The 23,140-nt window shown below is 40.3% G+C and overlaps 1 protein-coding gene across 2 annotated transcripts in view; it reads left to right on the forward strand.

Moving 5' to 3' along the window:
- UNC5C (unc-5 netrin receptor C) overlaps positions 1-23,140 on the forward strand; it is a 249,092-nt gene that overhangs the window by 162,356 nt on the left and 63,596 nt on the right. For both annotated transcript variants that reach the window (XM_021550331.2, XM_021550332.2), the window contains exon 3: positions 12,014-12,157. In XM_021550331.2, the coding sequence (XP_021406006.1) occupies positions 12,014-12,157 (144 nt within the window). The remainder of the gene's footprint in view (positions 1-12,013; positions 12,158-23,140) is intronic.

Genomic DNA, 23,140 nt, shown 5'->3' on the forward strand with positions numbered 1-23,140 from the left:
TATTTATGGTCTGAAAGGCTGTAGATGGTGCAGCAAGAAGCACATAACTCAGTTTCTCCAAAGAACTGGAACTCTCTGGGGAAATACAGGCTCTTTACTTCCATAAAATATATCAAGAAACCCATGGGGTTTTCCCCTACTTGAAATTTAAGTTGCAGACATTTTTCTGTCACCTGAGCCATCTTCGTTCTGCCTGTCACTCCCTGTGGCCTGACAGGCAGCTCTCCTGAGGTAGTGGAGCCCTGTGCCTATCAGTGCCAAGAGAGGTTCTCTCTTCTTACAGGCTGCATCTTCAAAATCAGCTGCTGGGAACATGTTTTTCTCTCACCCAGATCAAGGGAATACCCAACAACAAAGCTGCTGCAGACAGTGTTTTTAAGCAGACAAAGTTTGCACTTTTATCTTGAGCAATTAGTATATTTGGATTGAAAATATAGCTATTTTGGAAGCTTCAGAAGAAATACACAGAGAGGCAGAGAGCTACCACTTTTTAGGATATGCATTTGAAATAGTGGGGGTTTTTGTTACAGTGAGTGAAGACATTCCTAAGGTCAGGACATACCTGAAGAAGAGAAATAAACTTTTCTAAACAGAATAAGACCACTGGACCAGTGCTTCTGGCAGCAAATCTCATAGGCAATACCAAGACTCCCCCTAAGCCAGGGAGATTCTCTTTTTGTCTAGAGGCCTGCAAAAGGCGTGAGGAATTCTGAGTTAAACTCAACTGAGTATAGGATCCACTTACAGCATGTGTATTAACATACCAATAATTTATTATTTAATCAAATTCTTATGGGGTGGGGGGGGGAGTGTTTGTCCTTCTAAGCCTTTGTGGAAGGCTGCTCCAGCTTTTAGACCAAGACATAGTTTTTTTGTGTTCATAGCCATTGAGACCTGCCTGTCCCTCTGCTACTGCTGTCCTTTCCAGTAGCTTCTTCCCTGTGGGAGTGTGTGTCTAGCACCCTTTGCAGGCATCAGCAGTGGACATCACCAACCCTCTGCCCTCTGTTGCTAAGCTGACTGGGGCAGGTTCTCCCAGCCTTGCTCTGTCCTTCAGGGTACTCAGGCATGCTAACAGAGCTCCCAGGGGGAGCTACTCTTCCTGCAAGTTAATCCCTCTCAGGCTCCTCTTCTGAGTAATGATGGACCCACGGGAAGGGTCATTTGCCAATTCCAGATTTTCTGTATATTCACCATGTATCTGCAAATCACTCAGTGTCTCTGTGATTTACCTCTGCAAATTGCATTGGGACCAAAAGATAAAAACTTTATGATATTTATTTCTTATTGCAGCATTAACTTCCTATCTGCAGCTGTTTGCCTAATTGTCCTGGAGGTTTCCTGTGGGCTTCTAGAAAAACAAATCTGAGACAGGAAATAAAGTTATTTAAAATAATTAGAAGGGGAATATGGATGCCTAGTGCATTAATCTGAAGCATTTGAGGACATCCCCGTGAATATTTCAGGCCTACATCTTCTCTCCTCACAGTTTTTTCCTTCATGAAACCCTTTGTTACACGCTCGTAATTGCATTAATTCCCCAAGAGACATCTGACATCAGTCCACCCATGACAGCTTCAGACTAGCCACAGCTTTGCACAGCAGCGCTTCCTTATTTCCATCCATGTCCCACAGCTCCTTTTGAGCCTTTTGTGTGGGATCTGGAGCCCCTGTGGCGAGGGTGGTCTGATGCCTGAAAGGCTCATAAATGTGTTCTTGACTTGGAAGCAAGTCCTAAAGCCCAGTCTCCATCCTGCACCCACGGGCCTAAATGGAAAACAGCTGTTTCTTGGATACAGTAGTGGCAGAAAAGAAAAGCATAGTGGAAAGGAAGAGCAGAGGCAAGGTCTTGTGTGCTGTCAAACAAAAGTGCTGCAGTCAGTAGCACCTTGGCAGGAACACTTGCATCCTGTAATTTTTCAGTTAATTAAATATGAGGATAGGTAGGACTAATAGAGCTGTAGTTCCTTCACAAAAATACCTGGAAATACTCAGGGAAATGGAAGGTCAAAATTATACCTTACTTTTTCTTCTATGCAAACAAGTTATAGTCTGATGCAGCCAGATGATCTGGCTGTAGTCTGAAACTCTTTAGAGACATTGGGGTCTTAATGACTGTGCTAAACATTTAAGTGATTTCCAGACTCCCTAGATGTCTAAGTGTGTGTCTCAGTTACCTGAGTGGTATCTTCCATGTTTTCCTCTATTATCTCATTAGGCAGAGAAATCATCAGGGAAAAATTCCTATTCCTTAAAAATACACTGGAGAAATCTTTTCCTTTTTAATTTTTCTTTTTTAGAAAGAAAAAAAAAGCATTTGTATGGGAGCAAAACTTTACACATAGATCAGGTTTAGCGGGGCTTTTTTTGCTCTGCAGGTAGGGTGCCAAATCATCGCTAACAGTATGAAGGGAAAGAGAGATGCCTGTCACACACAGCTCTGACCCATACAGGATCTAATTTTGTGGTGCCTTTACAGGTTCACTGCCTGTATTCATTTTGTCATTCACATGCATTCCCAATTTGTATACATAAATGAGCAGCATGATGTGGTAAGTACCAACAGAGCTGCCATTCACCTGCAAGGTTACATACAGTTCTTTTCCTCAGGTTTTGATGGAATGCCTTTCACAATTTTTTATAACTTCTCATCCCTTCATACTTTGATTGTAAGAGTAGAAAGTGAGTCTTTTGTCAGACACATCTGTGTCTTCTATTCCCTGAATACAAATCTTTAGCCCGTTGCAGCCTCCTCTATTTATTGCTCCCAGGTTTTGATTCAGAGAGGATCTTGGTTGGTTGATTGCAGTTTTTGGGTTCCCAGCAACTTGTATAATTATGCTGATACTGCACCTGGGTTGGTTGCTATACCCTCCTCTGAAGAGGAGTAAGGACTTCCAGCCCTGAGGAACAGCAATACTAGAAGTAGGTCAGGTTTGCTTTGGGGATTAGGTTGAGTACTTTTGGTTTTCAACTAAGGTGGAAACCAGTATTGGAATTCAGAGTGGTGGGGTACCTAGAAAAAAAAGAGTAAAAGGAGGCATTTAGAGCTACAGGGATATTTTGGTGGCATTTACTTACATAAATTTAAAAGGTCTTTTTTTGATGTCAAAGTCACATGAAGCTGCAGAGGAACTTGCTTGCATCCCTGGTGCCCCCCTGTAGCTGACGAGTATCATGAACTGTGCTGTACCCAGCTGTACACAGCAAAGGACTTCTGTGACCACCAGGCTGCCTTTTTGCATGCCTTCCTGCCACGATTCCTTTGTTCACTGCAAACTAAGAAAAATCTCCTGGTGTTCAGGAGCTGTGTTTTGACTGCTGCTCTGGCACAACTCTGAAAACACGCTGGGTGGGGGAGCAGACAGTAAATTCCCAGAGCTTCAGCTCTGTCTGGAGAAAGTCACTTCACTTGACAGCACAGTGGACAAAGCTGCTTTGAAAGCAGCTGCTAGCCTTTTTCTTCTTTGCTTTTTAGTTTTCTTTTTTTTTTTTTTTTTTCAAGGTATCCAGGTCAGCTGTGAAATACCATCCCCAGCATGCAGAACAATGGCAAAAAATGATGGGGGTCTTAAACTTCTTCCCCAGCCCGCTGTTACTGCACATTGCAGAATAAAAAAATAGGAAAACAACTGCTGAGGAGGCTCCCGAGTGACCCCTTGTGTCACATTGAGACTGTCCTTGTTCCCATAATAGCTGCACCAGCCACTGAACTGTGTCATCACATCAAGTGATGACAAGAAGTCTCTGCTTCTCTAAACCACACAGAGTGGATGTGGTACATACGTACACATGTATCTGCATGTGTAGATATATATTTTACATCTGTAACACATATAAGTTCGTAAGTCAGTAAAATAAAGTACTTGATCTTTTTATATATAAATTTACACACAAGCCCATTTATTGTTCATTTCCCTGTCCCTGCTCTGCTATGCAAGGGAATGGAAACACACTCTTCAAAATTCAGATGTTCTTGTTTGGCTTCCCAGATGCTTGAAGCTCAATAGATTTTTTTTGTTGGTGTTGTTGTTTTTTCATAATTTCCTCTGCTTCATGTTGTGAAGTGCTGAACCTTTTTTTTTTTTTTTTTTTTTTTTTGCCTGCACATTGAGATTCATCTGTAGGCTCTAAACTGCCTCAAAAGTGCTTCAATTTTGCATGAGCACTAAGCTGGGGACTGGGAAGCATTACCCACTGCTGAAGGCCCAGATCATTAAAAAGAGCATGTAAATCCCCTGAACCAGAAATGAAAAGTGCATAGATCTTCTTTGTGAAGTCTCAACTGCTGCTTTAAGTAAAACATGAACCATTGGCATATTTTTTTCCTGGCCTTTGAAAAAAACCTAAAGCAACATCTTTTCTCAGCTGTATGTTCCTCAATCAAAAGAAGGGAAGATTGGGCTATGACCCAAGAGCTGGAGCTGCAAAGAGCTCATACTCCTGCTTTTCTCTGTGGACAACCTGTCTTCTTTCCACCCTCTGTAAGTAACACCAGCCAGGCAAGGAATTGCTTGGGGATTGCAACTTGGGATTTCTTAGTGTCAGGTTAACTTTTGGGTCAAGATGCTTCAATTCACATTTGTTTCTGCTCTTAGACTTCAACCTCTGTGAGTTCAGAAATTATGATGCCCATTGTTAAATGTAAATATATATTTATAGGGAGGTTTTCTTTGGAGTCCTGCTACACTGGAGCTTTTTGCTTTTGTTCCAGGAAAAAAAAATGTGGCAACTGTAGTCACATATTGTTGTATGTGGAAGAGAGCAATGAATTTTGAAGCAATTGGTACATATTTGCAAAAACTGCTGTCAACCAGAAAATAGACTTCATTGAGAAACAAAGAGGAAGGTGTTTTTCTTTTATCTTTGAACGGTTTGTAGGCTGAGAACAAGCAATCCAATGCTGTTCCAAGGTATTAAACAGCAGTAGTGCAAGGGTGATGTAAAGCAATCAGCTGCTGAGATTGACCAGGGGAGGAGATAGTAGAGGGGCTATTTTACCTTCCCAAGGGGACAAACCCAAAGGCTGTACCGGCCACCCCCACCATGCTGGCAGGGACCAGGGCACCTGGTTTGTTTTCCACCAGCATCCAAGAGCTCTGTTTTGAAATCTCCCCTGCATCTTACTCAACTTGGTCCTTCAGTTGTTAATGGGAAAAGAAAAAAACCACATGGTTTTCACTGAAAGAAAACAAAACCCAAATAGAATACATGCTCTTTAATTCCAGTTCAAAGTAAAATCCCTCTGAAGAGAGTCCTTTGTAATTTTTGTGTAAGTCAGTCAGTTAAAAAATATTAAAGGAGCTGGGATTTTAACTTAACTCAATACTGTTAGGTGGTAATTAGATAATATAGGTAGGGGATGCAAGCCAGTTGCAAACCTGACATGGATTTTAGAACAATCTTGACTTTATTGTGCTGTTGCCTTCACCTGTGTTGAGTTCAGAATGTATCTGTTTCCTAAAGAGAAAATTATGAAGAGACCAAAAATAGCTGGAAGCCTTTAATTTAAATATTTAAGCTAATAGTTGTAGAAAATTGTTTGTGATCTTCACACAGTTATTTCATATTGCCAGCCAGACTCAATTTACGTAAAAACAGTATATTGAGACAAAAGCAGGTGTAGGCAGTCAGAGTGTGAAGGATTACTGGGTGTAAAAGCTGTTTACTCTTTTAAACTATCTCTGGATATCTATCTGTCTATCTGTCTTTTGTTAAGATCACAGGTACTCTATATAGAAAATAAGCTATAGGCAAAGTGTGCCATTCTGCAATCATCTCAGTCCCATTATGGTGCACAGAATACATTTTTCTCAGCAAGAACTTTAATATTTGAAGTCGTATTCTTGTGTATAGCCTATTTATTCATTTTTAAACATCAAATTCTATAGCTTAAGTACTCTGATATATTCTAGTGGAATAACTCTCTGACTTTGAGGGATCTATCTCTGCAAGAGGGTAAATAAATTTAAATTCCTGCATAGAACTGATTTTATTTTTTTTTTTTACCTTTCTGAAAAATTTACTTTCACCAAGTAAAGCAAGCAGACATGGGTTGTTTATAGCACCTGTGATGAACAATTAAAATAATTGGATGGGTCATTCCAGACTATCCATAAGTAAAAAAATCATAATTCTTCACTTTGGTCACTTATATTTTGCCATTAAAGATAAAAGGACAAAAGACTGCATAAAAAGAAACCAATCTGTTTCCCTTTTAGTAAATCTGTTTACAGTCATGCCACTTTGACTTATGGTCTTGGCCATTTTCATGAGGCAAAAGCAATGCTACTGTTTTAAGTGGTGTTTTCGTGAGGCTTTGTTAAAACTCTAAAGACAGATGAGGAATATGAAAAACATAATTTGATTCTACAGCAGCACGGGTGTTTCATGGGTGTGCAGAGGAATGCCCCTGCCCATGAGCTGTTTAGCTGCTGGTTCCCCAAAGCATCTTCTACATCAATCAGAAACTGTCCCTGCCCTCTGTGTCCTCTCCAAGCAGTGGGAAGGGAGATTTGGGGTCTCACCCACTCGGGAGAACCTGAGCTTGTCTAAGCAGGCAGAGAGCCAACAGCACAAAATATCAGGTTTGTGAGGCTGGTCTGAGAACTGACTTTCCAAAATTGAATGTGTAAAGGGTTGCAAGTTACCTTTGTGAAAATGGGCTGTATTTCCATACTTATTGGCAGTGGTTGTGATATACCTGCCATCTATATGCAGGTATTAACTGCTATGTCTTTTTCCAGACCAGTAGGTCATAAAGTTCCATCTCCTTGAGAAATGTGTTCTTTGGCGTATGTGATTACTAATTAATGAAATGCCTTTTGGGCAAATGAAAACATAAAAGCACAGAAACTGTTTGAGCTACTTACAAAGAAAATAAACATAGTATCCATGCAGTTTCTTGGAGTTTTTGTAAGTGCAATTTAGTCTTGTGACTAAATAGTTCCTGTTTACTGTTCTGCCAGAGGGTTCAAACACATACCAATGTAGCACTTTCACCAAAATTGCTCTATCAAAGTCCTGAGGAGTATTTTCACAGGTTTTGGGTATTAATATCAAATGCTGAACAGTTATGACAGCCAAAATATATCAAAACAGTTTCTCGGCAGAATGGTGCCCAGTGAGGTGTAGATATGAACTCTGTGACCTAGACTGACTCCAGGCTGAATAATTACATTTGATTAAATTATAATAATTTTCTGTTTTCTGATATTTGTGGTGATCATTTATTGTCTTGTGCAGTCTTATATAGCCATAGAACCTTGAGACGTTTTTGTTTCCCTAGAAAGAAGTGTGTCTGGTCAGCAAATCTGTTTCTTTTAAATCATTGGGAAATTTGCCAATTACTACAGTGGATGCAATATGGGACCCATGAGTTATAACTGCAGTTACCAATAATCTGCCATAATATCTACAATTGCATTGCATTTGCATACATTAAAAAGATAACATTTGTGTCTCCGAAGACCAGATAATCTACATCACAGTTTGTGTAGCCAGTTAAGTTAAGCACTTGGGGACCATGTGTATGAAGTGTGTCTTTGCTTTATTGTGTTTCTAGGGTACAGTTATAATAAAAGACCATTCATATAAGGCATAATTCCCTCTTCACACTTCCTTTTGCTCCATGAGGGGTATTAACTTAGATTTTGATATACACTACACCATGAGTTAGTGCCTCTCCCTGTCCTTATTAGCAGTAGGCAGACTGAGAAAGATTCCTTCCACCCTTTGCCTTTCTCTGCCCACTAATCCCTCATAACCTGCAAATACAGAATAAGTAAAGTTCTGATTCCTTCCTACCCCTTTTCAAAGCCCAAGTTGTATTAGTCCCAGAAATACATTTATTCTATTGAAATGAGTAATTGAAAAAGCTATGCTAGTAAGTAGGCAAAAACTGTGACTTATAGGCAACTTCTTGATTCACCAGACTAGGACATAATTGCAGACAAATGCAGACAAATGTCACGAGCCTTCTTCATTGCTATCCTCCATCCTGAACTGGACATAAAACTACCAGGACAAAAGAATATCTTAGACTGGTTGTTGTTGCTTTAGGTTCAGCTGGTGACTGAGCCACACACAGCCACTCACTCCCATGGTGGGATAGGGCTGAGAATTCAGCAGGTAAAAGTGAGGGAACTCATGGGCTGAGATAAAGGCAGTTTAATAGGTAAACAAGAAACTGTGCAAGCAAAGCAAAACAAAGAATTTATTCAACACTTGGTAGGCAGGCAGGTGTTCCCCAGGAAAGCATGTCTCCATCACAGGTGACTTTGCAGGACAAATACCACCACTCTGAACATCTTCCTTATTGTTCTCACAGCTTTATATGCTGAGCATGTCATCATATGGTCAGGGATATCCCTTTGGTCAGACCTTTGTGGATTTATAGAAGTAACCTGACAAGCATTCTAGCTGCCCACATTGCTATTATTTCCCTTCAACTCTGTTTGCTATGGCATTACTTGAAATACAAAGATCCTGACTTCTTGTCGGTAGTTCCACCATCTAAGTGATTATTATGTAATTCTGAAAAAGGTCAGCTTACTCAAGTGTTCAAAAAAACCACCACATTTATGCTGTGTATCTTCATCTGCTTTATATCTTAGCTGTATAAAGAACTAGACTGAAAAATTCAATGTATTTCTAAAGAAGAAGGTAAGGTAGAGGATTTACTCTCTGTGAGAAGATGACATTTTACTTAGCACAATGACAAAGTGGAATTGGCCAGTACCTGATAGGTATATGATGCATAAATTACTGCTGATCTCTTAGTCTGTCTTGTCCTGTGTATATTTGGGCAAAATACAGGGACTCGTTTTATAAAGCAATTTCTAATTTTGCTCTCAGAGATTGTGCACTCACTTATAAACAAGCAATTTAATAAACAGTCACCTGATTACAAGGTGCAGCATGTCACATTGTCTGGAAATATTGAGAGATGGTTTTTCAGCTTTTTTCCTTCATTTTTTTTTTTTTTCCTTTTCCATTTGTCTAGCTAATGTTCTTTGGTGTAGAAGCAGAAGCAGGTCCAACAGAGATAAGATGAAGATCTCTGTTTGAAGTCATCATGCAAGGGTTTTCCTGCACTTGGTGCCCACAGGAGATGGATAAGCAATACACTCCTGAATTAAAGCAGACAGAGTGTGCCAGCTCCTCTGTGAAATCTGATGTACAGCAGTGTGTCAGCTGGTGGCAAGGCAGTTGCTATCTGAGATATCTCAGCAAATTGCAGTGTTTGCAATATGGCCTAGAAAGGGATTTTCTGTTTGGGGTGATGTTGCAGTGTGCTAGCAGAAGGAATAAGATTGTGAGTTGGTACAACAAGGGAAACATGTCTCCTTGTGCTTGCCCCAGGGTCTGAGGGTGGGTGTGTTTCAGCTGGTGAGGATTTTCTCTGAAATCAACGTTGCTGTTTGGGCAATAAGGCACCAGTGTATTGTGCTGGGAAGCAGTGGTGGAATCAAATCTCCGAAGTCGGGCCACAGATCCTTATATCCCAGATGATCTTGTGGCACCACCAACTGGTTTGATACATTTTGAACTCTAGGAAACATAGTTTACCTTAGAGATCAAGACACGATGATGTTTTTGCTTGTAAGCAGAAAGACATAGCATTTATTTGCTATGGAAAGAAGGTGTGCATCTCTTTGGTCATGGCACAACTGTTGATACTGCTCAAAGACCAAATTACTTTGAGTAACCTGAAACCTGTCAGTACTTCACAGCAGTCCCAAAAGACATTATGAGGAGTAGATTGTTATTTTGAATTAGAAAGCATCTCAGGAGGTCCAATATAAAAAGTCCTGCTGGTGCATTTATAAGGAGCAGCTATTTGTAGTATAGTTTTGTATCTTCCATAGACAATCAGAAAACGGCATTTGTGTCCTGAATGTTAAGGCTATTTCATAATCATTATTAACCAGTATGGTCATTATGAGCATGCTTGTTTTGGCCCTTGGGTAACAAAGTTCACTTCTCCATCAAGCTCTGCCATAATCAGCCTTATTATAAAAACAAAATGTTGTAACCTTCAAAAGCTCCTTGGGCTAGTGCAGTAAAAACTGTGGGAATGAGCCGAAGTAATCTTTAGACTAGCAGAAGTCACACTGGGAAAATACAACAATTTTTATGGATGTAAGGTTCATTCTTCTCCCCACCTTCTTCATGCTCTTCTCACCAGGACAAAAGCTATCCTTCAGACCCCTCATGGAGCTAAATTATCTAATCAAAGCAAAATAAGTTTATAGCACAGTATTCACTGCATATCAAGTGCCTATGCACTGCTTTGATTTCCATTCTTTGGAGTGCTGTTACCATATTTTGAGTATTTCATTTCAAAGAGAAGAACTATTAAGTGTTTCCCCCAAAGAAGCTAATTATTCAATGGCTAAAGATGTCAAGGATAATGAAATACAAGGGAGCTGGGCTGTGATAGTCTCTAGCAGGAAAATACATCTCATTAGAAGGCATTCCCACCAGAGAAGTCTGTGGTGTTACATGCCTTAATTCCTTTCTGCTGCTAGGTTGTTGCCCAAGTTTTGGGATGCAGCTGCAGTGACAGTGCACAACTGTGTGCAAACAGTAATTAATCATTGGCTCCCTGAATGGAACCTCTGTGAGGCTGGAGGCAAATCAAAGGGCTGGCCTGGTTTCAAGCACTCGAGGAACACGCCACGCTGTACAAATGGGAACATTCACGTTATGAATATCCCCTTGTAAGCCCTGCGGCAGGAGGCTGAGGGTAGCTGCCTCCACAGTCTCAAGTCTGTGCTCAGCAGAAGGACCTGCCCTTTGGTGTTTGGTGATGGGGACAAACTGCATGCTCTGATCCAAGGATAATTCAGTTCAGTTTCCTGGCAATTCTGGAAAGAAAAATTAATCTCACTACACAAAAGACTTGTATGTGAATTTATATATCAAGACTGTTTGCAAGAGTGCATTTTTGAAATGGCAATGGTATTCTCTATTGGCAGACATGCATTAGAAATTTGTTGATACTTGGGCATCATCAGCAAAGAGCAAATATGCTGAAAAAAGGTGTAAACACTTTCTCCCGTCCCCACCCAGTAATTAAGAGCCTTTTGACCAGGGACTGCATTTTGAAGGAGAGGATTGTGTCAGTGTGAAACACAGTGGATTATTAGAGGATGTACACATTTTGCCAACGATGCTCACAGTGGTGTCTGAGACACTGCAAAATTTCCTTGCACTTAGAAGAAGCAAAAAGGCTTCCCCAGAGAGAGCACTGTGTGGGAAATGTGGGCAAATCTTGGTCTGCTTGGAAGGATGGCAAGTGGGTCACTGTCCTCGTGGGTGCAACTGTGGGTTTGGGGGAGGGTTGTGCTGAGCTGGGTTATGGAGGGCAGGGCCAGAGAGACTGTCAGGCACTGAATTGTGTTTCACTGCGTTATAAAATTCCTTAAAAAATATTCCAATATCTGCAGCATATATGACAGTAATATTGCAGCTTACAATAACCATACTTCAGCACATGTGCTCGTCATTATGAAGTATCAGGATATTTTTGGCCATCCTAAAATCCATTTTCCTTGCACCTCAGTGTCACAGTGCTGTGTCTGTCTAGCAAAAGGAGATTAAGTACAGAAGGGCTAAGGAAGTAATATAAATGGAATGATTATGTGGTTTTATGATATATCAAAATAAAACTGGTTCGGATTGTCCCTTGATGTACATTGTCCTAGAGATGTGGCACTATTTATATTAGCTGAGATGCTGTTCCTCCAATTTGTCTAAAATACATTCTGTATGTGATGAAAGTCAAAATCTCAGTAATTAGTTTTTCACTCACCCACATCTCTCATTATGCAGACAAAGTGGGAGTTTCTTTCCCTTCGCATCCTTATGACAGTCTGTGTTGCTGAGTAGATATTTGTAGAGAGCTGTAAGGTCTCCCAGCAACTTTGCAAGCAGATTTCTTCAACCTCACTTGTTTTCTTTCCATCAGGAAGCCCAACACTGACCAGTGTTCCTTGCACCCTGACAGGTCTGATTGTCCGGGAGGTCAGCATCGAGATTTCCCGGCAGCAAGTGGAGGAGCTCTTTGGGCCAGAGGATTACTGGTGCCAGTGCGTTGCCTGGAGCTCCGCAGGCACCACCAAGAGCCGCAAAGCCTACGTCCGCATTGCATGTGAGTGCTGGGGGTGCACTGGGGGGATGGTGGTTAGGCGAGGAGAACTGCAGTCTCTGCCATTTCAGAGAGAGGTTTAGTTTCCAGCCACTCTGTATTTTGTGCAGTTATTGATGCATACTGAAACTGAGGCATTCAGAAGTATTCACAAAAGTTTCAGGTTATCTTCCTCTTAAGAGCTAAACCTCGTTCTCCTATGTGTGGCATCAAATCGAGTATTTATTGAGTACAGCAGTTTTATGTCCCCATAAAAGTGCCTGAAACCAATGAGTAGGAACCTTAACAAAGCAGACTATGGAAAGAGATGAGAGCTGTTCTTTTCACAGAACTGCAGAATGGTTGAGTCTGGGAGGCACTTTGGAGGTCACCTGATCCAACGATTGGCTCAAGCCAGGGACACATAGAGCCAATGATCCATGACCATCTCCAAACACCTTTTGAATACCTCCCACAGAGGAGACCCCACCACCTCTCTAGACAACCTATGCCACTGCTCTGTCACCTTACAATGAGAAAGTGTTGTCTGATGTTCAGGGTGAACCTTCTATGTTTCATTTTCTTTCCATTGCCTCTGGTCCCATCACTGGGCTCCACTGAAAAGAGCCTGGCTATGTCTTTGTTGCACTCTCCCATCTGGTGGATGGGATCCTTCTGAGCCTTCTCCTCTTTGGGATGAGCAGACTCTCTTGGCTTTTCCTTGTAGGAGAGATGCTGCTGTCATCTTTGTGACCCTTTGCTGGACTACCTCCAGTATGCTCATGTGTCTCTAGTACTGGGGAGCCCAGAAATGGTACTAACACTCCAGATGTGACCTCACAAGGGCTGAATTAAGGGATAGGATCAGCTCCCTCACCTGTTGTCAATCCTTTTTCTCTAACACAGCCCAGGACATCATTAGCCGTATTTCCTAAGATTTGATACATTTCTCACTTAATGTCAGCCTGGTACCCACCAGAACACCCAGGCTCTTTTCTGTAAAGGTGAAAATATGTATCACTGCAGTCAGATAATAGAGTTGCTGTTCCTTAGCAAAGAAAAAAAGGGTGTGTTTAGCATATCATGAGATCAGACTGGTAATATGAGTTTGAAAGTGGTCATCTGAACGCTAGTACTTCATCATTGTTATTCATGGCTACTCGCCTCAGTATTTATTTGGAACAGTTCCCAGCTTAGACCCCAAGAACACAGGGCAACCAGTTCCCTGAAAACAGATCTTCATTTGACTGTACAAATATTTAATGTTCATTAATTTTCAAAGAGGTGCTTTTCTTTGTAATAGAGTAGTAACACTGGGGACTCCCATTTCTCTTTCATATGATGAAATACTGTTCTGTATAATAGGAACAAAATATATCATCTAGAATTGCCTTTCTTCCACTGCTTTCACTCGGCAAAAACATATTTTTGTGAGAAAAGGTCATTGGAAGCTGGATTTGCAGCATATTTATATTCCCTGCACTGTGCCTAACAATTTATAATAGGATAAGAGAATTCTTCCAGCCAAATAAACCTTTTCACTGAGACATTAGAGGAAGGACTCTCTGTCATTATAACACTCCATTAAGGGCTTGATTCTCCTTCTGTTCTTGAGAAACTAGTACTTGGTTAAATCCTCAAAGAGGAGGTACTTTCTGTATAAACATCCAGATAGAAATCTCAGAAGTGCTATTTAAATGCCCATTTTGAATGCTTTTAGTCCAAGTAAAATGGGAAATCGTACTTTTAAGGATAGGCCTGCCCTCAGAGAATTTCCCCAGGGCTAAGGGGAATTAAAATTATTGTACAAGACAGTCTTCCTGCAAAAGCAGAAATGCCAGTACATGTGTGCATATTGCTTTCCCATGGCAGGAAGCTTTTCAAAACTTTCAGGATTTTCCTTTTTTGTAATGAAACAAAAGAGAGTGGTTTCAATTATTTTTTTCTTACAAGCAGTCAATACTTCAGAGAGGCTTAGCAATGTTTGAACAGGTTTTTTAGATTATGACTCTGCAGTTAACTCATTCAGTAGATTCTCATGTCCTGCCAGGTAGCCCTTGACAGATGACCATTAAATTAACACAGTTTGGAAGTATTTTATATATACTTAAGTGTATTTTACTTGATATTTAAGTAACTTTCATGTCCTGGCATACCTGTGTACCTAATTCCTATATAACACATAATCACTATGTGTCAATGCATTTTATATCAACTGACATTTCTTCCTAGGTGTCCACATTTATATTGAAGGTGCTCATAATACAGAGTTTGCTTATTTTTCTTAATGTATTTTGGAAAGAGGGGAACAATCAGTCCAGTGATTTTTCCAGTCTCAGTGCCTTTTTTTTTCCCCAGAAAAGTCTAATTAAATAAACACCAGATAATTTTAGACGCCTGTAATTCAAATGTGTCTTTGTATCTTACTGAAGTTTTTTTAACCTCTTGTCCCTGAATTTGGAGTTCTTGGACAGCTGTGACATAGGCAAGTCACTTAGAGGCTTAGGGATTAAGGGTTGAAGTATAGGTCCTTCAGTCTGAGGATTTTAAACCAGCAACAAAAGCACATTCTTTGGAAAATTTTCCATGCACATATTTCTATATATTTGTCAGGTAACTCCCACCTACTTTTTAGGAACTCAGGAAGATGATGTGGGGACTATGCCTTACTTCCTGATGTCATTTGGTCTGCAAGAACACTCTTTTAAACTCATCTGTATTCACAACTTTGACTTCTTAGGACTGAATCACTGAATCTGCACTGGCAATGTAATAGCTGTGTCATAACAAACTTCCAACACAGCTGGTTAAGTATTCTGATGGTTACACAGTGTGCCTTGAGGCTGGGATACAATGTAGGTTCTATGCAGTATTTATTAATCCAGGAAATCAAGGTTGTCCAAATCTCAAGAGGGACAGAAGAGTCCATCTCCACATCAGTCTGTAGCTATAGCTGCTTATTTGTCACCAGTGCAGTCTTCCCTTATAATTGGCACAAGATTGAGCACTGACACCTTTGGGTAAGGTGAGAGGCCAATGGAGCATGTAAACTGCTTAAGTGAAATTATTTATCTTAATACCCGAACCTGGTGATTTTATCCTGACAGGTATAATTGTAGCATAACTTGCCATATCCTTTTCTCCTTATCCACTTTCTGTTTTTTCTCCCTTATGCCCTTATGTCTGATTCTGGAATTACTGTGTCCTCTCAAGGACTGGAGCTGCACTCCATATTAAAACAAACAAACAGAAAAATAGCACCCAGCATCACTGTTCACTGAGCGTGTAATAGAATTAACTGAAAAGTAATTTGAAAGTGTGAAAAATGTGCATCCTGGAAAAACAGCTTGTGTTTGTTTAATACAGGGTCAGGCATGTGTCAGAAAGTACATAACAACCTGGTCAATGAAAGTTCTCTGTGGAAATCAATTGCAACATTGCTTTGACCAAGAGCTTCAGTTATTCAGGAAAGGAATTATCTATAAATATGGACTAAAGATGCTGCTGGTTTTCAAAGGTTGGCCATGCTGGCAATACAGACAGGAAAAGAGCCTGAGTTTAAAGACAACATTCCAGCTTCCTTAAGTGTTCAGGGCATTTACAGCGAATCACTGTCAGACTCCTGGATCATGTGTATGCTGGGAAATTACTCCCTTCTGTGCAGGCTCTTTCTGCAAAGGCAAGTCTTTCCTGTTTCATGGAATTCATTGTCCTGGGGCACTGTTCTCCCCATGAGAGCATAGCTGAGCATTTCATCCTCTTAAACCAGCAGAATTGTTGGGATTAATTTTCACTTTGCCATTTTAGATATATCAGAAACCAACAAAGCAGTGTCACCTAATGTATGTATCTTGGTGAAGCTGGAAAGATACATTAAATTTTCTGAGATATTTGCCTAGGAAAGTGCTAAAACACATTTCCTATTTATTCGCACATTTCTGATTTATACTAGGCAAATCAATCTTATGAGGAGTCTTAGAAGTAACTAATATGTTTTGATATAGTTTTCCTGCTCAATTCAAAAAATTTTCCTGTTGTAGAGGGAGGGGAAAAGGAAAGATTTTGGGCAGTTTTGCCTTTGGCTGTGAAAAATACAACCGAATTTAAATTTTAATGTAAATTTTCTGTAACAGAGCTGATAAAACCTAACAGGGCAAAATTCCTGTTAAAACAATGAATGAGATCTGAGCCTGTGTAATCAAAAGTAGAGTTAAACCCACTGGAACATACATCTGATAAAGACTAAACAATAGCTGCAGGATTTGACCTAATTTTTAGATCAGATAATAAAGGGGTGGCTAATACAAATTGCTTTGAGCCCCTGTGCATAGAGCAAACTCACTTTTCATTTGCACCACTTTGGCATTCACTGACTTCATGATGTTAACCCATGCTCTCCTTGAGAAAATATAGTAGAAATTCAAGCCCTAAATCTGCTCTCAGGTTTTAGATTTGTTGAACATCTGTGAGAAAATAGAAGCTTTTTCCGTAATTTCTATTACCTGATTATTTTTTTTTTTGGTGTAATGGATGTGAATAGTTTATTCTTTTCCTTTATTCACTATCTTAAAATCAGAAATAAAAAAAAAAGGAGGAACATTTTTTAAAAGCCCTGATGTAGTAAGGAACTGTGCTTATTAATATTTTTTTTATCATTTTGTGCTTGTTTCCCATGTACTTATCTGAAAGCCTTTATTCTCCCAGACATTTTTTTCAAAGGCAGTTAATATATGCATGTCAGATACTGTATGCTGATAAGATAAATGCGGTACAGAAAATTAGATTGGTTCATCTCCACTTATAAGTGGGTTGTAGTTATGCAAAGAAGCAGATATGAAAAACAACCACATATTCTTTACTGATACTTGTTTATCTCACCTTGTAGTGCTGGGGCCCGTGCTCCATGGCTGCAGTGTCCCTCTTCTCATACCTGATCCAAGCAGAGCTGTGAGGACACCTTCTGCAGCTACTAAAGCATTAGAGCCCTCTGCAATAGGAACAAATTGGGTGAATGTTGAGATAAGCAGAAGGGAGCTAGGAAGGTCAACAACTGAAAATCTTAATGGGAAGGTACATCCAAGATATCCAGTTTTAAAAAATACCATAAAAATGTGGTTTGTGTATTTTGGCAAGTGTGTATGAGAGTTAGCAGAGATAGGACCTTAATTCCTTCGGTCCTTGTGTGCCATTTAAGTTGCTACTAATCAATATCTGCTGCTTGGAGTTAATAAAGGGATGACAGAGGCGTGTGGTCTTGAGCTGAGCTTACTGAAGAGCAGCAGATTACAGAAAGGGCAGCAGAGAGGTTAACTGCATTTAGTATATTCAGTCCTACCTACATCTCTGCTTGTGCTCCTGAAAAGCATGCTCCTGAACCACTTCCCAAGTTAACAGGTGTGACCACTCCCGAATTTAAGAATGCAGTTGCAACAGCAATAAATAGAAATTATGTTGCACTGTATGGAAGAGACTAGACCTCTATAAATTAGGGTGGACCTGATGTTTGCATTGCTAAAAAAAACAAAAGGAAACTCCTTCACTGAATTAACATCACTTTAATCTCTCTGTAGGAGCTTTGAGAATATTCTACCTACACTGCCATGCCTAATAAATTATTATCTTTCAGTACAGTCTGATTAGGGCCTTAGTGCTGATAGATCCAGCCAGGAAGTTAATAAATTTTTCTTGTATTTTAGTAGTGATCAGACAACTGTGTGAGGTAGATTAGTCTATCAGAAGAGCAACAACAAAACACAACTTACATAAAGAGTTTCCAATTTTAGTGTTTCAGTGTCTTGTAAATGCAATTCTACATGTGGATTGTAATGTACACTCGATGTTTCTAATGGGTGTCTTTAGTACTTTTAGAGCATCTGTCATGTAAAATGTCACCTGTTGAGGTTAGGTCATTTGGACATGATATTTAGATTTATTTGAAAAACAAGAATTTAGGAGTTCATCTTCAATCACCTAATAAAATAATGCATAGAATTAAGTTTATAAGCTGGTTGTCAGATTAAGTTTACAACAAAATATTGAGCTATCAAGTAAAAACAGAAGAGGAGGAGAGCAGTGTGATCAATGTACACCTGGGAATCATCTGCTCAGTGAATTCTTGACAAAAAATTTGTTTACTTGTATTTTTTTACAGTTGTTTCAATACAAAATGTGTTGAGTGGGTCATTCTTCATTATAAGCACAGCCCACAAGGAAGTTGTGTTGCAAAAGACTGTTTAGTCTTACGAGCACCTGGCTGAATTAGCTTGAATTTATTTCCCCTCCTCTCGACCAAGAGAGGAGGAGAAGGAAATGGTTTTCTTGCAGATTTGTGAGCAGTGAGTCTCTATAGTCATCAGGGTACAGTGTTATCCCCAGCTGGCTGAAGATGCCATTGATAGTATGAGGGCTGGCCAGTCTGCCCCTCCCATTTATTCAGGCTGAAAATACAAAGGAAATAAAAGAGGAGAGAAGGTCCTGGGCTCATGCAGAGTATCTTGCAGATGGTAGCCTGGCAAGCAAAGGGTGTACACCTCATTCTGTATCTCAGGTCAGAGACAGAGCAGCCTGCATCCCCAAAACAAGGTGTGCACTTCCAAGGAGCTGCTGCAGTCCCCCGCAGCTGTTTGGCCACAGAAGCTCATGCTGCTTTCTGGCTATGTGGGCCACCAGAGGACTGCAGACAAGCTCAGCCCAAGCCATGAACTGCAAGGCATCTCTGGAAAGGTGGAAGTTCCACCATCTGTGATGTTTGTCTCCAGACTGAGAAGGTGACTGTGTCAGCCTCGTGGTACTGCGACATTTGTCTTTAGGACTGGCCAGAAGTGAAAGAGCCCCTCCAGAAAAGGAAAGAGTAACACAGACTTATGTATTGAGGATTAAGACAGTTTTGAGGTGTTGACTTACTTCCTCAGTCTTCAGCTCCAGCTGCTGGAGTGTGGGCCAGCTGAGAGCACAGCCCTGTCCAGCTGCAGTCGCATTCCATGAGCAGCAGTGCTCTGGAGGAGGGCAGGAGGCTTTGATCAATGCCCAGCGTGCAGCTGATACAGCAGGGGACTCTGCAGGGCAAGGCACCACACTTAGAAAAGCCATTGATAGAGGTTGCAGAGGGATCCCCTGGGTTACAGACTGATGACATTCCTGTGATTGTCTCACTGGAAATCTGTTTTGATCTAATTAATAACAGAGCTGGAACCACACAAGAGCAAAATGGAAAAAGAAGAGGTTTTTGTACCTAACGTTTCCGTTTCCTACCCACCAGCGTGATTGATCCCCTTGCAAAGGTCACAGACTCAGCTGTGAACATTAAAGCAGGGCCGAACTATGCCTGACAGGGCAGGGTTTCTTACATTTAAATTTGCAGTTCAGTATTTGTTAGCTTTTTTTGAAGCAAAAAGGTGTCCCTCAACTCTATCCACATTGTGGAAAGTAATGGAAAAGGAAGAGATCAATTTTACAATATTAGTCATATTTCTGGAGGTAAGAATCAGTCATCCAAGTTTGGGAATAAATGCACTGATATGTGTTTTCACAAGCATGTGGATTCTCTTTCATTTTATAGAACATCAGTGGCATTTTACAAATATTTTCCCACAATTATTTTTCAGGTTGGGTGTTCTTATTACCAGGTAAAATTGGGCCATGTAAAATTAAAATAGAATTGAACTTTGCCTCTTGAAAACACTCTCAGGGGAAGAAGGTATACTTGAAATCTTGGTTATATATCACATATTGGTCCTTTAATAACAGTTAAAATTTTACCAAGCCATATTCACTTTTTCTCTAGTGTTTTTATTTTATTTTTTTGATTTTGATGTGTTTGGTTTTATATGGATGTCTGTATATGCTTACCTATATAAAGCAAGCTATCTTCTGTATGGGAATGCATACTTTTTTTGGAGGTCTTTTCACATTCTTAAACCCTTGTTTCTCTGAAAGCACAAACTGAACATATTTCTCTCAATGACCATATTTAATACGGCAGTTGTATAGAAAAAAAAGGTTTTTTTCTTTTTGTGCTCTTAAATCTTGCTCATATTTAGATTGTTTGTTACAGGAGGAAAGTTGATGTTGGAGTTACTAGAAGGAGAAGAGAGTCTAAAAGGTCTACCAAGGGCAGAAATCCATCTTTCCCTGACAGTAATGCTGCCTTGTTCTGTTTGTCTGGTTTGCATCTAATTCCTGGCTGACAAGTGTCCGTTTTTCATGCTCATTCATTAGTCACCCTTGCATTAGCACCACATTGAAGTGCCTGGTCTGCCTCTTATCACATTTCTCAGCAATGATAAAAGATATCCTTATAGTTTTACCCACCCACACATCACAGCAAAAACCCAGAACAACAAAGAGATAAAATATATTTGATTAAAAAAAATAATAGGTCTGTTCTTCGCTCTTTCTTAGAAGTTGACAGGTAGAAAAGGAAGGGGGAAATGACGTCCTGTATAATCCATTACCTTTCTCAGGCAAAAATGAAACTTCTGAGTGTTTTGTAAGATAAAAATGTGTTAAACATATAATGAAGTAATTTAGCAGTGCATCAAAAATTAGACCTAAAGCCCATTTGTCCAAAAAGCATAGCAATTCAGAAGTAAAGTTAGCAACAGGGTGTACACTGAGAGTGTGAATTCCCATTACTTTATTTCAGTTTTTGCTTGTGAAAATTCTCTTATTTCTATGCAGCTCTTAGGCAGTCATATATCCTTACCAGAGAGGGTTGTGCAGAGTATTTCAAGAGTCTTGGAGGGAAGTTTCAGCATAAGTATGCTGTAAACGTGCTGCCATATATGCCACAAGAGCCCCCTCTGAATTTACTAGGACTGTGCTTTAGAAAGGAAAATAGTCTGGCTCAAGGTGGCAGACCGGAATTTTAATTGCTGCCTTTGGTTTCTTTTATGAAGACAGCCTTGAAAGGAAGGTAGAGGTGGGGTAAAGCACCTGGTGGGGGTTGAGGTTGTTATCTGAGCTGGCAGTGACATCCCTCTAGTGAGAGAGCTGGTGAAAAACACAATGGGCCCTTCAGTGCCACTGTCCATCCCAGCTCATTCCACTATGGGCAATATTACCTGGAGAGGGGAGGAAGGGTATTGCTAAAACCAGCAGTATAGGGTTATTCTACATTACCAAACTAATAATGGAAAGAAAGTACAGCTGCCTTTCTCTCTTGTCCCCCCTATGGAAGGTAAGGGTAGGGAAGGTGCTCTCTCAGCATCTCAGTAACAGGGCTGCTGCCCACTGGTACTTTAATAATGCACACTGCCTCTTCACAGACAGAGAGGTCCTGATTCAGAATGGATCAAATGTTTTATTGATTTGCTTTTCCAAGTATATTTTTTGAAGATTGTTAAAGCTTCTTTGGGATGTATTTTATTAGTCTCTTACCATTCTCTGGGAAAATGAATCCCTTCTGTCCTCACTCACAAGTAATTGTAACTTACATGACACTTTGAGAAATTGAAAAGTGTTATTGAAAATACTCTGCTTGGGAAAGGTCCAAAGTCCCTCATTACATTAGCAAGCTCACCCACTCCTAGCTGACAGTGACTATAATTGTTAAATGGCAAAGGAAGCTGAAGATTGGAAAATTAGAAGGGCGTCATTGTTATCCACAGAAATCAGAGCAAGAGCCATAGGAAAAAAGCAGACATTTCAAAACCCAGTGCTGTCCAAGCAGGGTTTCATGACAGTTACAGATGAGGAAGATGTTTGTCCAGGCCCTTTGCTTCATCATAAGTTAAAAACCCATCTTGTGTATGTCACAACCAGCCAACCTTATGCTTGGTTAGATCAACTAACCATAAGTGTCTTGCACTGTTGCCATCTGGAGCCATTTGTAGGTGACGTAGCTGCTGTGGGAGGTGGTGGGATAAAGCTGTGAACACGTGGGAGGGAGCCAACAGGATATAAGAGCTCCCAGTCTTGTAAATACGCAATTATGTACCTTCACCCCTGCCAAATTAGTATAATTTACTCAATAGTATCTAATGGCTCCTTTGAGAACATTACTGCCTATTATGTCAAAGGGCCTACTTAGTGTATTTTTAGTTTGTGGATCACTGAAATGCTTGAACCTAACAGTGCCATTAGAGCATTCTCCCACAACAAGGCCCTGTGGGTGAGGCAGCCAGGAGAGCAGGGGTCCCAGAGTTCATCTCACCTGCAGCAGCACTGCAACTGCTCCCAGGGAAAAGTGACTGTTCATACCCAGCAATTCCAGCTGTTGGTGACAAAGATATTAAAGAGAGACTTTTTTACTGTTATTACATGTTTCTAAATTAATGCTATTTACTTTTGCATGCAACTAAAACTTGGGGATTTTTCTACAGGCAAGTGCTTTGTGGGAGAGGGGATTATTACGCACGTTAGGCAATGTAGAACTAGAGCTCTGTTAAATATTTCAGGAAGGTAGGTAGGACAGTAAGTCAACATGTCAAGAAAAATATTCAGATTATTATCTAATCTCCCTCTATTATCTTCAGCCTGAGCATCTGAAAGCTATTATTAATATGCTATTTAATACTGTGCTTATATGCTTCTATTGCTATTACAGTAACTCTCTCATTTTCCCTCAACCTTAATTGCATTGTGCACATGTGTGTACCTGCTAAATTCACTAAGGTATAGAGGTAAACCTTTTAGTCTGAAGATATCTATGGAAGTAGCAATAATATGATCTTATGGGTACTGCTAGCAATATAGCCCCAGCTGTTTGCTATTTTGAAGTAAACTGCATTATCCTGACATTATGTGTGCCCAGTATACCTATCAAGCCCACAGGATGGGTGAGGAGCCTGGGCCCAAAGAAGAGTGTAACTTCCCAAGAAACCTACCAGCTCCTGAAAGGGCTGCTCATTTCCATGTTTAATGTGCAGAACTGCAGCAAGACAAAAACTCAGTATTTTGTCCTTGGAATGACTCCCACCCATGGGCACCTGGAGGGTTTAAGATTTTCTCAAATGGAGCCATAGAACACAAACGTCCACTGGGTGGCCTGTCAGGGTAGGATGAAGC

The sequence above is a fragment of the Lonchura striata genome, chromosome 4 (genome assembly GCF_046129695.1).
Source record: "Lonchura striata isolate bLonStr1 chromosome 4, bLonStr1.mat, whole genome shotgun sequence".
In the NCBI taxonomy this organism is placed as follows: domain Eukaryota; kingdom Metazoa; phylum Chordata; class Aves; order Passeriformes; family Estrildidae; genus Lonchura; species Lonchura striata.